The 16,036-nt window shown below is 43.9% G+C and overlaps 1 protein-coding gene across 4 annotated transcripts in view; it reads left to right on the forward strand.

Moving 5' to 3' along the window:
• RGS6 (regulator of G protein signaling 6) overlaps positions 1-11,418 on the forward strand; it is a 258,147-nt gene extending 246,729 nt beyond the window's left edge. For all 4 annotated transcript variants that reach the window (XM_053980328.1, XM_053980330.1, XM_053980329.1 and 1 more), the window contains one exon: positions 10,909-11,418. In XM_053980328.1, coding sequence (XP_053836303.1) covers positions 10,909-10,959 — 51 coding nt within the window. In that variant the 3' untranslated portion in view covers positions 10,960-11,418. The remainder of the gene's footprint in view (positions 1-10,908) is intronic.
• The last annotated feature ends 4,618 nt before the right edge of the window (positions 11,419-16,036 follow it).

The raw sequence follows: 16,036 nt of genomic DNA on the forward strand, positions 1-16,036 counted from the left end.
GCAACACTTTGGAAAGAGAAACAAAAGAGAAACAGTAAAGCTTTGTGTTGACAAACTGCAGAGTATTGCAGACTTTTTGTCTCTTACTTGAGTTAAGCCCCACCCGAGAAAAATCTTACAGTGCTCCCAAACTGGTCTCCTGCACTGGGTGGAAAGCTTTACACCTGGTTTTGGGAGCACAGACTTGGAAGTGGAAGTTATTTTACCCACAGGGCTCCTGCTTATCTCAGTCATAACTCAGGAGTCAGGGATTAGCTCCAGACCATTTGACATACTTTAGCAAGACATCATGAAGTTCTGCTAGGCAACCAGAGGCTTTCCATCTTCACATGGATCAATGGGGAATAAGAAAGAACAGGGCTTTCGATAATTTTTTATACCAGTCTTCAACTCCTTGAAGACCCACTGTCTTGTCTTCCTTGGCTTGATACTTTTAACCAACAGAAGGCACCTCATGACTAATGAATGTACCGAGTTTTTGCAGCAAATCTTTCTGAAAGCCACGTGCTATCTGGTCCACATTAAGCAAGACACTAAGAGCAAGATTTTGACAGGGCAATTTTCACTATGGTGATGGTTCACCTTTTACTTCCAGGTGCTTACAAAGTATCAGCTGACACCTTAGTGCAATAGCCAAAAGGGGATTGTGCCCACTGTGGTCAGATCCTTCTGTACCAAAGGGCATTGTTTGCAGTGCCTGTCTGGATTCCCCTTGGAGCAAAGGAACATCTATCTGATCCAGCCCCCAACAAGCAGGCACCCTCAGCCTCCTCAACTCACCCGACAGAAGTCTGAAGCTGTGATGTCCATGTGTTTCATGGCAGCTTTGTGCCCCAGGACTAAACGTGGTCATCAGTCATCTGGTGAGCATCAAAGGGCCACATCTGCATGGTGGAGCAGCAGAACACTACAGGGCACATGCTGCCCAGCACTGCTGGAGCAAAGGGGTGGCAGATGTCTTTTCTCCTCTCTTCAGGTTTTGAAGAGTCCTCAAAAATACATAGGCAGCACAGTGGTAGGATAAACATCACAATACCTGGCCCCTTTGGCCCTAAGTCAGGCTCCCATGCTCTGGAATCACAGGTATAAAGCTAGGCTGGCTCTTCCATGCTCTCCAGGGTGCCCTGGGGAATGGTCAATATCCTGGAGTTGCAGAACTGACAGTCTATTGCTTGGGAGCACTTACTAGTCCATCTTGTTTCAAAAAGGATGGCACTGCGCATGGTGGCAGGTTTATCTTATTACAGTTTTCCTTTTGAATACAACAAGGATTGACATTATGAAAGCTGAGTTAGCCTGTCTTCTCTCCTAAGTGAAGATAAATGGCATCATAAAAATCAGACACCATGTATCATATATGTTATAAATAATATCTAGTATTGAGGTAATAACTTAATTTTAAAGACACACATACACACAAATCCATATATCTACATCTCTCTCTTCTGTCATATTTCATCATCTTACTAATTAAAAGGAGCCCGCTATACTATTTTTAGCCCTGCAGCCTCAGCCTAGCTGTTTAAACCACTGTAGTTTCTCATCTGCTTTAGAAATTATTTAATAATCAGATAGACAGAAGCTTAGTTCTCATAAGCTGAGATGATCCTTCAGGGCCAAGTGTAGAAGGAAAATATATTTTAATGAGTACATTTAGGGGAACTACTGCTCCTTTTTGTGTCACAAAGAAAGCCACCAAGTCTCTGCCTAACTTGAGCTGGTAGCCATTTGCCTTTAATAAAGGAGGAAATAGGAGGAGAGTCCTTTGTTGCATCTTGAGCATTATCTCTGAAAGCAGCAATGGGTACTTCAGCAATAACAGGGATTAAACCTATGGATACCAGCCTCAGCAGATAACTTCGATAAGCCTGGACCATCATACCCAAACTTGAATTCAACCTTTCCTAAAATGGCTATATTCCAAGGAAGGAATTTTCCCTGGAGGAAAAGAGGTGTTAAAATTTCTGACTCAGTGTCCAGGTGGTGACTCAGTGCCAAGACCTCTCAATTTTATTCCCAACTGATATTCTTTATGTACCACTTTTTAGAAGATAAGAGTTCTCAGTCTTTGTGCTTTAAAGGACAAGAGAGTGACCAGAGCAGCGATATATTCTTTAGGTAGAATTTCTACAAATTCTGGCTGAACTGACAGATGTGGGACACTGTTATGTATCATGTTCCTGGACTGGAAAAGGTCTTTACCTGAAGAAGGCAAAGAATCTCTTGTGTAAATTCAATGCAGTGTTGAAAGAAAATAAGGTGAAGGATGAGATGGTCTGTGTTCGAGCAGTGTGGGAAGTAGACTGTAGATTAAGGATGTAAGAATAAGGATTTTCAAATGACCCTTCTTCAAAGAATCCTGGACATTTTGGATGGAACATTTTGTACAGCACATCAATGAAGACTGAAGATGTCTCAGTTCCCAGGCACAGGTTAATAACTGAATCGACAGACTGGCCCAGCTTCATTCACCATAGCATAGGCAGAAGGAGAAGCTGGGAAGCAGGAGCTGCTGTCATCCTTATGTTAGCAGGACCAGTCTAGTGGTTTTGTATTCTCACCCAGAAGCATTGTAGGCAAAGTCCCACATAACATCCTTAATGCCTGTGGAGCCAGTGCTCCACCTGGGTTTCTCATGCAAGGTTAACTTTTCCAGAAACAAGAATGACTGGAGATCTTGTATTCAATGTATTTATCATGCTCAGTGCCCAAGATGCTTTCTGTCTGGAGCCTAAAATGCCCTCCTCCTCCTTGCAATGATGCAAACTGACATCATGGTAGCATTTCCTTTGCTTTAGTTTGCTGGTATCTTTTAGTAATTTTGTATTGAAAATTCTTGTTTCAGGATGTAAATGCATCCCAGTTCAGTGCCCAGAGAAATCCACAGTTGCATATTTAATTTCAGTTCCATATGTATCTGCTCTCTTGCATTATATAGTTGTGAAAGCTTCAGTTTCTACCCTGATTGCCTGGCTGTCCCTTCCTTGATGTTCTCAGCTGTCTCCCAGCTCCATGTTGTCAATTTTGTTTTTCCCTGCTGCTGCTTCCCCACCTTCCTGAACCTGAGCTTCATCTCTTGGCCGCTGCTACTCATACTCTTTTTTATATCTTCTTGGTTTGCGTACTGTTGGATCAAACTCCAAGTCAAACTCAGTCCTATTCTTAATTCATGAGTGTGGTGCCACACATGTGAAATGTGTTGATGGAATCTTATCTTTCTCAGGTGAACTGTGTGATGTTTTGCACAGCTGTGTCACTGTAATGTATTATAAATAGTAACCATGAAAGCAGTGAAGAAGGTGTAAGGCTGGAGAAAAAACTGCTGCCTGATGTCATATTTTTAACTAGTTCCTTGATAATCTCATAAAGCTGTCATGTATTTACCACTTTTCCCACTTTTTACTTTCCCAGCTCTATCAGCTTGCATAAATAGATCGCAGCATTTGAGAATATGGAAAGTATTCACAGCCTCCCATAATGACAAAGGTTTAAACCGCTATTGGTAGAGAATAGTGGTTGAAAAAGTGGAAAGTATAAAAAGATGATACACTGAGATTCTGGTGAAGTGGCTATCAGAATAGACAGCAAGAAGGGAGGGGATACAGGAGTGGATTCCAAAGTTTTTTAGATTTGTCATCAAGAAAAGACATTCTGGGAAAAGGGTTATTTTTATCTTTGGAAGGTATTTTACTTTAAAAGAAAATGTGCTCACTTGGCTACTCTAATCATTACACTGGCTTGTGCTGAGAAAAGGAACTTGCATTACTGAGATGGTGGGAAGTGTCAGAATGTACCCAAACCACAAAGGGGCTGCAGCCTGTATTTGCAGCCTGCCCTGTGATTGTTCCCTTGGTGTGACAGCCAGCCAGTGTCCACAGCTGGGGCTGCAGAAGGCCGGATGCATGGCCTGCACAGTGCATGCACTGACGCACCACTGCAGGCAGGAATGTACCACATCTGCTCTTGGTATCGTCGTGGTGTCTTACCCGGTTTGGTCAGGGGTAAGTTGCATGTGTCACCTGTGTATGCTGCACAGCCTGCTCTATATACAGGATCTCCTTTAAGGGGTAAGTATTCATTGTTTCCAGTTGATGAGTTATCCTTCACTTCCTAAAAGCACTACTGTGTAGTGCTGCTGGCACAGGATGGCAGCTTCCTTTTGTCCCTATGAGGGCAAAGTGGGTGAGTGATCTTTGTGCATACCATTTGTGAAAGTGCTTGGGGACCCTTCTGGATGAAAGGCACTATACAAAGTTCAAACACACTCACTATTAATTTGCTGTATTTTATTTGAGCCACACACAAGCCCTGGAAGACAAAAGCTGGTACCTTCTCACTACAGACAGTTCTAGCTGCAGATACTAAACCATGACCTTAGCAAGATGTTTGGGAGGGAAGGTGTGCTTAGCCCCTGCTGTGATTTCAGCCCAGTTTTTTTTGATACTCCAGAGAGATTTAATATTTCAATGGTGCATCCATTTTCCTCTGTACAAGACATTTACATATCTGGTTCCCAGTCGTGCTGAAAGCTGTCAAACAAGCTGAGTCCTTTGCACAGAATCATACGCTGCCCAAGAGGCAGACCAGCAACATTGTTAGGGCATTTCTGAGGTAGCTTGAAAATGCAGTCTGCTATATCATTGTGTACTGGCTGCAGTGATCCATCTGCTTCTCTGTCTTCCTGAGTTTTTGTCAAAGGGAAGAAAATATGCTGAATTTGCAGTCCATAGACAGCTTCAACCAATGCAAAACTGTTTCACTCTCAGCTATAAGGAGCCCAGACTGTACCACAAAAGAAGAGGATCTTACTTGTGGTGCTGGTGGGATGGTAGAGGAGGGCTGCAGCTATTGTGAAGCTGTGCTAGGAGTGGGTGAATACACACATCCTGGTTTGTGCCATATGCAGTGGTGTACAGGTATTTCTCCAAGCAAAGTGCAATGCCTCATTTAGGAAGCATAAGAAATCCTCACAACTTAAAATGGGAGTAGATGATACTGGTTTTAACTGGACTGAAGCTCTGAACTGTTCCTATAAGACATATGAGCTAGAAGAGCAAAAAAGCAATATCAAATGTGGGAACATAACCCATGGTGGTCGAGTTTCACTGTGATTTACAGAAATGGCAAGAAGCTCAGGTAACTTGTCAGTCAAGCCTTGGAAGAGGAGTGGGGCCCACTCTGCAAGAATTTGGGGGTAACTCATAAGACTGTGCTGGCAAGCACAGGTGAGCATTCTGCATGCTGGGATGATCTGGCCCCACCTTACCCTCTACAGCCACTTTGCAGCTCCTGTTCTCAGTTTGTGTTAGTGTGTAATTGGTGGTATTGTCCAACACATTTTGTGTGTTAATTTATGTTATTTATGTTCATAGTTTATATGTCTGTGTTTATTTTGTGTTGAACTAAGTTATTTTCCAGTATTGTTTATGTTTTAAATTCAGTTTCTTATTTAACTTCATTAATTTATGTTATGCTTATCTTATGTTGACAATGTATATCTTAATGAAAAAAATCTAATAAAAAGAATATTTTTTAAATGGCACAAAAATAAAGCTTCCCCAAGCTCTGCATTGTAATATAACATTGAAAACCAAACAATGCTGGCAGTGCTAGGGCCATGACAATCTCTTCAAAAGTAAAATTTGGTTGCAGGACGTTGTCTACCCACCACAAAATTTCTTGTAGTATATTAGCTAACAGATAGGAAAACTGAGCAGTGCCTGTGATGATGTGAAAAACCTCAGATTCAAGTCGATGGAAGGAGAACTATCTCACCTCCACTGGAGATGCAGATCAGCCCCAGTTCTCTGCAAAGGGGATGGGGCAACAGTGCTCCCCAGGAGATGACTTCTCTTCTGGGAAGGTGATGCTTCTGGCTGGAGCAGATTGGGCAGCAGACTGGGAAAAGGAGAGCCCTGAACAAAAATGAGAGGTAGAAAGCAAGAAGTGAGGCCAACTGTAGTAAACAAAGCCCCAAGCTGGTGGGTGGAAATTGTGGAGGTGAGTACTCAGTGTGGAATCACTTTGGTCGATATTGACATGACAAAGGGGAACCTGTGCTGCCATCTCTCCTCTCTCCCACTGCTGCAACCACAAAGCTCCTTATGGGATAAATTCTGCCTGGGTGTTCAGGTAAGTTGTTGACAACATGCATGGGAGCTCTGGCTTGTGCATGCTGGGGTGGGAAATGTCTGCATGCTGAATAGCGCTGTGCTGGGCAGAGCATACCAACATTGTGTGAAGCCATAGGTACTGGACAGAACTAAACTTTCCGTTTTAAAATATTTTTTAAAAAGTTCCCACTCTTTGCTTCTCTCTCAGCTATGCAAAGTGCTGGTTTTGGCAGATAAAAGCAAGGAGCAAGATGGAAACTCTGCTGGCTCATACAGGAAGTTTGAAAGGAGTGCTGTCCCTTTTTTGCATCAAATCCCAGACACCCCTTTTTTCCTTCTTACTTGGCTTCTTGCCTATGCTTAATTGCTGAATTTTGCTTCATTAAAATAATTGCTGATTGCATTTTACACTTTAGCTTAGTAGCTACTCAGCAAAGGCTCAGCCACTGAAGATGTTAACCATCTCCTGTGACCTGCAGGTTAATCTTTATTTCAGTGGGTCTCAGTGAGCCCTGATGGTCCACAAATGCTGAGATCCAATCCTCTGCTGGACATGTAGCCAAGCAGTTAGGATGGCCACATACTTGGAAGTCATATTCTAGGGGACAGTTTCATTAGGTGTATTAAGTATTCCCTAATTTTTTCCTTAGGATATTCCAAATTCAGATTTTATACTGTCTTTAAGAAATGGCTCCTGTTGTGAGGGTGTTCAAGGGAAAAAAAAAAAAAAAAAAAAAAAAAAAAAAGAGAACTGGACATTACCTTTACCAGATGCAGTGAAGCTCCATAGCTCCATGTCATCCTTGCCTGTAAGCTGTGGAACAGCTCAATTGCTTGCAGGACATGAGAGAAAAGGAAGCCTTCCTGCATCCAAGATGACACACAACATATGCCATACAACATATGCCCTACTGCTTGTGCTATGCTGTTTCAGTGACAACAGTCTGGGCTTTTAATTGTTGTAACCCTAATTAGTAGTGACAAATATTTTGGGACTGGAGTACAGGCATTTCTTTATAGACTTTAGAACCCCATGTAAAAAGTTCTTACATCCACTCTAATCTTGCCTTAAGTTATTCAGCATATACGTGTGGCACAGTAAAAGAAGCACTGAAGTGTGCTGAGCTTGAGACAGTACACTTTCCAAATCCCCTGCCAGCCGAGCTTAGATGAAATTTCTCATGGAAATACAGCAGTTGTTGTTGACATTCTCTTCCAGTGGAGACAGGAGAGGTAGAGACAACTACTGGTTTCATGCTAAACAAAGATGCGTGGAAGGAAAACATGATTTATTTTGGTTGAACTTTTTTAAAGAAACTAGGTGTTTGTGCCAAACTTTCACATCATAATCAGAAACATCCTTGCTCTGTCAGATATATCCCCAAGGGAATTCCATCCATTCTATGTGGTAGATGAGACCCAAGATGCTGTCCTGGACCTGAACTATTTTGGCACGTGTTATACCCAATTAAGAACTAATTCAGCCACCTCCAGCTTCTCAGAGCAGTCTTTCACCTGACTGACTCAGGCACTCACACTATGCAGTCTCGGGGAAGGGTTGTGGGATCACAAAGACTACAGGGGTTCATCTCACCTCTGCTGGTCAAGGTGCATCTGCATCTCAAGGTGGTCACAGGCCACCCTCTTGGTTACCCAGACACCTTTTTTCCACACCCTAAGCAATGACACTAAAGCATGCTGTCACCATCCTGGATTCTTTGGCCACAGACACCCTTTTGGTAAGCAGGGGCAGGTAGGTTTGGATGGACTGGCTAAACGTGAAACAGAGATAGCCTGGGCCAGCCCCTCAAGTGGTGTAAATCAGCAGCACTTCTGTGAAAACAACTGAGTCATGTTGATTTATATCAGCAGGTGGATTGCAGATCCCATCCAGCTTTTCCACCTGTTATACACTGTTTTACTCCCTTCTTGTTCATTTTAGTAATAGGAAAGAGAAATCCAGTTTTCCTAATGAAATGCAGTTTTTTCCTGATCCTCTTTTATTTTAATGAGGAGGTCTAAGATGAGATAATCCTAAACTGAACACCTGCATCCCACCCAAGCCCAGCCTGCTGATATCCGTATCACTCAGACTCATGCTGTGAGGCTGACACTTGGCCCTGGATTGGGTTGAAACAAAATCCCCTACATCAGTATGCCTCTAGTTGGGGGCTGAACATTACAGCACTTCTGCTTGTAGTCAAAAATGTCACAGCATTAATCCCTCTATGCAATTTCAGGGATCCTTTTGCCATCTGTCCTAGCACAGAGGTGAACACAACAGCCGAGCAGACAACATTGCTGCCTGTTTCTTGCTGTCTTAAAACAGAGCTTCTTGCACCCATCTGTTTGTAAGTCCCTGCCCATGAGGCCATTCCCTGGCGCAGTTATCCTCCCAGACAGACGGGCTTTGCACTGGGGACTCATCTCAGCCTGCAGGCGGGAAGTTCGCTGCAGTTCCCAGGGTAACGCCTTTCCCATGAGACGGGGAGCTGCAGATGGAGGCCACTGCTTTTCCCCGCAACGAGGAGCAGTTTCCAGTGGGAAACCCATGAGCGAAGTTTTGCTCTGCACAAATCACGGCCATTGGCTCCGTTTCCAGCCCACCACCCTATCCAGGGCAGCCGTCCCCTCTCCTCAGCCTGGCCCACTCCGGCGTTTCTCCTTCCTGCTTTGAACACAGGAATGTTGAAATGGGGGTGGGATGTGGAACAGTGTTTGCTCCTCAGCCCTGCTGGAACCTGACTGCAGGGAGCTGGCGTAGCCCCAAGCCACCTGCCTGTGAGAAGATAACAAGAGGAGCTGCCTGTCGCAGATTAATTAGAGTCTGACTGAATAGGCATTATATAAACCAAGGATTATTTGTTAATTTTTTTTCTAAGAAAGTACCCAAATATTAGTGGAAATTAACTTTTTTGTTTGTTTGTTTTTCTTCTAAACTCAGCCATGTTATTTTTCCAGGAATTAACATCCATATCTTTACCTTCTTCTTCCTATAACTAGGATTCAGGGACTGATAATTCCTTAGCACTCTCTCTCTGGTATTCTTCAACAGCAGCAAAATGACAGCCCTGATCTTAGCCCCCCAAGCCATGTTGCCCTGCAGAAGATTTGGCCACCCCCTGGGGTAGCACTGGGCCAAGCTTTACAACAGTGCATTTAAAAACAGTAATAATCAAAACTTTTATTTATATTACAGAAAACAACCAACAGCAACAACAAACCAAAACCCAAACCTGCGTATCTTGAATGGTGTGTCTGCAGAGCTCTGGGATGGAGCTGGTCATTCCCATGCTGAGCCCTGTGTGAGGCACAGAGCAATGGCTGTGGGCCTCTCCTGCCAGGCAGGAGAATCTGCATGATGACACTGTTTCCCGCAGCCAACTGCTGCTATACAGAACACGGGCAGATTAGGCCGTGTGTGCTCATGCAGCTGCACAAATTATTTGGTGAAAGTCACAGATCTCAGTAATGAAATGCTGCTTCTGTAGGGAATAGCTACATCCTTCTGGAACAGCCCTACATGGAAAGAGATTAGAAATCAAAGGGAAGTGGGAAGTGTTTCTCTTTTCCTAGAGTGATAACTTGTTTAAAAATATTTATTTCCAATAGCCTGCTAATTTTTACATTTCAATTTTTTTCTATGTTTTGTGCTTACTTATTTTCACTGAATAATTCATTTCTCTTGCTCTTTTTGTGTCTCTTTCTTTGAAACAGCAATCAGTAAGACTTCCTATTGCAAAGGAAATCTTGGCTAAATATAGTAATGAAGGGGAGGTTATTTAAGAGCTGCTAGGTGTTCTACAGCCCTCTGGTATTCCCTGAATGTTTATTTCAAGCAAGACTTTTTTTTCCTTTAAGAAAAACATTATTTTTCAAGAGGAACGTTCACCAAAGAAATACAGCAACTAGTGCAATACCTGAAATAGTTTTTCACTGTTATATCAGTAATTGCAAAGCCATCAGTATTCCCTATGTGGATACACCCTGTCTGCAAATGGAGAACACTGGCTGCAGATCCTGAAATAGGTCCTGTAGGTCCTTTGCTCCTGAGACCATGGTCTAAGTTAGGGAAGGAGTTCATATGTGCAGGTGACCTTCCTTCTTCCTAGTCCTTGGTCCTGCCAGTGGGAAAGCTCACATGGATGACAGCAGGGCCTGATCAGGGCTGCCACACTCTTGCATTGGTGGCTTGGAGGAGAGCACAGGGAGGGCAGGGAGGCCAAGCAGGAGAGAACAGGCACCAACCCAGGAGGCAAGTGACCAAGGAGTGTGCCACAGTGAGTGACAGCAGGGCAGGAACAGGCTAAACTGTTTCTGAAATTACTTTTTTCCTAGACCTGCTCGTGGTGGATGCTGTGCGGCTGATACTGGGAGGGATATCCCAGTTTTCACAGCAGCCTTGGTTGTACATCCCTCTCCAAGCTGGGTAGAGCTCTGCACCAGGACAGCACTGGGCAGAACGAGTAGCAGTGAGTGTAGGACAGGGCTTTGCTTTTACCAGTTCCCATGAAACTGGAAAAAGGAAGTAGAGAGACAGGGTCCCAGGGCACAGCCTTGAGTGATAGCCACTGGACATGATTAGGCACAACCCCTCCTTGCCAAACCACTTTCCTGGGGCAAAACTGCAGGCACATAAAATTCTAGATGCAGGCTCACCCCACCTGTCTCCCTTGTCAGGAGAGCCTCGTGCCCTACTTTGGGGGAAGGCTCCTGCTCCTCACTCCCAGAGAAACCATTCCAAGACATCACCTACACCTCTAAATCTCTTCTGTCTGTTTGTCCCTCCCTCCAGGGAAAGTCTCTGGCAAGCAAGCGCCTCACGGGCCTGATGCAGTCCTCCTGACAGCTCCAGCCTACTGCCCCGTGGGAGAGACAGCTGGGACCACTGCCGGGGACGGGGCATTTCAGGGAGAGCAGGTCCCTGCAGGGGAGACAGCCTGAGCAATTGGAAGCAGAGAGCCACACGCCAGTGGAGCACCTCTCTTCACAGTATACACCAACACTTCCCTGTCTGCACAGCTCCTTAAGGACCCTGAGCTCTGTGCAGGTACTTTGTTTCCAGCTGAGGTTTGGAGAACACTTCACCATACAGTGGAGGTCAACAGGGCAAGGGCTTACTGTCTCGTAATTTAAGGAAACAGACCCAACCACAGCTTGGAGAAAGAAGAGCTAAGAGAGATCAGTGTTTTTCCACATCTCTTTTCTCCCTGGCACAAACGTGACTGTAATAAGATGGTGCCGCCATCTCACTTGCTCCCTTTCATGTGGCCGTCTGGATCCAATAAAGTATCTGGATATTTCAGCTGGAAGCTGCTTCTCCTTCTCACAAAATCCCAAATGCATTTCACCTGCAGATTAACTGACTTTAACTTGGTTTTTCTTTCCTATGTTTCTCCTCCTTTAAAACAATGAAAAAAAAAGAAAGGCACTATTTTAAGTTCATCACTCATTGTCCTTCCAATAGCATGTAGCATGTCCAGAGATGATGGCAAGATCCTCAGCTGAAGTCAGGAAAGCAGGAGTGGTTTTCATCACCTGAGGATCTTTTCCCTTGAGTCAGACTCTGATCCTGGTGCAAATTCTCTGATGTCGGCGGAATCGTTCTGCATGTGCACGTAGTGCAAATGTGATCAGACTCTGCCTGATGCTCAAAAAGTCATGTTTGAGATGTGCAAGGCACACACAAGCACACACACACACACACAGAGTATTTTAAAATGAGTTGGTTTATATTTTATTTTATTTTCTATTTATTTAAGATTTTGCATACCTAATCAATGATGGATGTTCAGACTTTTCTCCAAGCAAACCAAACAGGACTCCAGCACTCCAACCAGGGAGGGCCAAAATCCACTCACTTGTGCCCAAGGAAAGGCAACTCTGATGTGGGCAGGTGTCAAAATTCAGCCTACAGTGAGGAGGGAATACGTGGCGTGAATGGGCAGGGCACTGGGTGCCAAGTGACCCTCCCTAAACAGCAGCACACCCAGCTGTGATATCATGCTCAGATAACTGACCCTGCTGAGAAGCATCATTCTGAGAGTGAAATTGTACCATTGGAGGAAATGAGCTTCCACTAAAACTCATCTGACCTGCAGCCCATGAATGCAACAGCAAAAGACGGCCCAGTAGCTTGTTTCAAGCTGTTAGAGGTATGGAGGTTAGGATGAGGACAGGACTGAAGTGACTTTATTATGAAATCCACTTATACTAGCTGCAGATAGGAAAATGGCCTGCATTCACATACAGTATACTATCTATATATAAAAAGAATTTCAAGATTCAGCTGACTCACAAAATCTCCTATATTTTGTAATCAGTTCAGATCTGAAACATACATAAAACTAGTCATTTCTTGGTCTTCTTCACTCATGCCAAGGCAAATCGGCTTTTTGTACAGGTGGTAAAAACTGCAATATGGCTACAAGTCTGCATCCCTACCTAGGCAAAACCATCTAGCTAAGTAAAGAGCTGGCTATCAACAACATTCACTTCTAAGGCAAGTATTATTCTAATATCTAAGGCCTATGTATGGACAAAAACATGCCAGCATAGTTTCTGTCAGAAAAAAAACCTTCCTCTTTGCCCATGACAGTTCTCATTCTGATATCTCTTTTCCTTCCTGCAGAAAAGTCCTAATATCAATTATACCTAAGGTCCATTCACCTGCATGAATGTACAATAGACTACTGAGTATGATCTTTGTTCTTTACACATGCCTATACCCTAAACAGCCTGCTGTCTGAGGCCTTCAGAACAAATTCATCCTACATATACATGACACACAAGCAAGTTCCAGGATTGCAGAACCATGAATGTCCCTGACATTCTTGTGGTCCCCTGCCTCTGAAAAGAAAATTTGATCCCCTCCAAATCGTCACTTAGCTGTCCTTGCAGGACCTATTTGTCCTCTGCTGCCCACCCAGCCAAAGGGTCCCTTTGGGAAATAGCAGGTCTTTGTGTAATAGGTTCACATGTGCATTCATGCATATGCATATGTGCCCCCTTGGTCATCCCTAGCAAAATGCAGAGGTCATCTCTTCTCAGAGCCTTGTAGATGGTATTTTTATCTCTGTCAAACCCTCCAGTGCCATGCATCACTGGAGCTCTGTAAACCAACTGCTGCTCACACTCCAAGCTACTCTGCTGCCAGTGCTGCCCTGCCACAAGGCATTTCCCATGGGAGGTCTGTCTTGTGAACCCTCCAACTGGTCTGCAGAGCATTCCTGAGCAAGATGTATGCATAAAACATGAAACTGGAGCAGGGATAGTAAAGTGGTACATGTGGGTCTTGCTTTGCAGTGAGTTCGTGACACTGGGGAGGCCATCTCCTGGGGAAGGATGGGGTAGCTCCATGGAGGTACTCCTCAGGTCCTGCAGCATGAGGACATATGTGGGTAGGACTGGAGAATGCTGGCGGGTGATGGGACAGGTGGAATTTGGGTCATGGTCAGTGCAGGCAGCAGAAATGCCAGACTTTAACCTGGGGATGTGCTGCTGCCCTGTGAGCAACACACTCTGCTTTGTCTTTCAGCTTTATTCCTGCAGGACGGTCATGTTGGCTGCCACAGTATTTTGCCTGTGGGGAATATTCCATGTTTGAACAGTTGAGCACATGGAGGGAATTCTTACAGACATGGAGAGTATGCGTATGGGCGTGCATCAGGGGGCCTGGATGCTGAACAGCTTGCCATTTAAATGCACACTCGTGCAAACTAATCTGCTCAGCAATGGCTAGCTGAGCAGACAGAGCTGCATATCCTCTGGAGGGAAGAAAGCTCTGCTCCTCATTTCCTGACTAAATTTATCCAAAATAAACATGAGAGTAGACAAGGCCTCCTCCTGGGAATACATATTAACTGTTTTTCACATGTCTTTTACTTCACATATGGTGATACTAACATGTAACTACTTCCACATGAACCACATCCTTGAATTATTGCTTTTTAATGACCTTGCTTATTTCAAGTGATGCTACTTTTGTACACCCAACAGTATCCCATTGAGCACTGCAAGCAGTTATCTCCTGCTTTCTAAGTGTCCAGTGTCTTCCAACTACCTCATCATGCTGAAGATGAGTTAGGAAATCAGCTTTCCACCTCTGTTTATGTTCTAAATGGCATCAATTCAAGAAAAGACAGTCTGGAAAGCTTCTACAATGTCCAAGCTGTGCAAGCTAGCTACACAACTACCCATACTTACAGGGCTATGGCTGTGAAATATGGCTGTGCACTGTTATTTGGATAATAGAGTATCCATGGCTATTGTGGCAAAACAGCAGCAGGACAAGCACTAGGAAAGGTTCGACGAGCCAGTGCAGACAGCGTTAGGCTGAAACAAATGGATTAATGTACTCTCAGTATAACTCAGCACTAAGATCCCATAGAGTACTGTAATAAAATGGTAGCAGGGCAGCCATAAAAAGTGGTAGTAAGCTGACATAATAATACCAGAATAAATGTAGCAATAAGGTAACACAGGCCACTGCAGTAAAGTAGCATTTTGGTAATGCAGCAATAAGACACAACAGGATGCTGCAGTAAATTAGTTTGGGGAATAAGGCAGTAATAACAGTGTGTGTGGACAAACAGTGGTACATTTGTACCAGGTACTACAGCAATAAAGATAACACAAGATGTCCTAGTAATAAGTTACTACAGTAACAACAACATGATGCACTGTAAAGTTGTATCAGGATGCTTCCATGCTGCAGTCAAATCCTACAAGAGGTGGTAGTGAGACAACGAAGACAAAAGATACCCCATTTCAGACTGCAGAACGTGAATCAGTTTTCTGCACCATAACCCAAATTCTGGAATGATCTCAGCAATACCAATCCTCTTCTTCCCGCTTTCAAGGAAGCTGAGGCAAGAGTGTTCCCCCACCCAGACAATTATTTTAGTCTGAAAACACAAAAGACTCATTGTCTCTTCAGCCAAATTGTCACAGACTGTGGTGAAGTTCTTTGTTTAGTCCTACTCAGGTGAAACCCTGGTGGTTTTGGTAAGTCCTTTGTCTTCAAAAAGATTTGGCTCTCTCATCTTCTGGCATGGATGACACTTTTAGCCTAAAATTATTTCTGGTTTGGGTGGGAGAAGGGGAACCCAGGTACAGAACATCTGACTGTACCAGTCTGTTTCCTAAAATGCACAAATAAATGGAGCATCCTGGAAAAGTCAAAGCAACAAGGACCAAATCTGTTCTGTCATGCACTCATGCACACAAGAATAATCCTCCTGGAACCAGTGCAAGCCCTGGGTGCATCCATGGGCAGGCCTTGGTCTTACCCTGTTCTCAGTGTCCCCAGCAGAGTGACAGAAGCAGTGTGTCTGTTTTTTCCTGTTTTTCCATATTTTTTTTTTAATCTAACCTCACCCTCTGTATGAAATGGTCTTGAAAAAAATTAGTTTGCCATAACACAATATGCAGCATCATGGGCAAGGACTAGGTATGTCCAAGGAATTTTCTCTCTCTGTACTCTTCAGTAGAGGGGTAAAGCATTCTGAAAAATAACCAGCAATCACTGTTATACCTGATAATCATCAGGAATAAGGGTTTAGTCAGAGCATCTATGTCGACAACAAGACTTGGGTGAAGTGTGTGTTAGAGATGGTCTCCTGGGAAAAGGATGTAAATAGGGCACGACTGCAGAGTTTTGACTAGCAAGAGCAGCTCACAGCTTCACAAGTCTCAATGGATACAAATTTTGTGCTACATATTTCTGACCCTTTGCATAACAACTTTGCTATACCTTTGTGTGTCTTCTGTCTCTAGGTGACTGCTCAGTTCAAGTTTGGAGCAGTGCTCTGATACACCTTGGCTTGGCTCTTGCTTTAAACTCCTTGGGGTGCTTTTATTGTGGTTTAATGATTAAGCAGGATTATTAAAGTAGAGCTCACAGTACGGTAAGATAGACTAGG

The sequence above is a fragment of the Vidua macroura genome, chromosome 6, assembly GCF_024509145.1.
Source record: "Vidua macroura isolate BioBank_ID:100142 chromosome 6, ASM2450914v1, whole genome shotgun sequence".
NCBI lineage: Eukaryota > Metazoa > Chordata > Aves > Passeriformes > Viduidae > Vidua > Vidua macroura.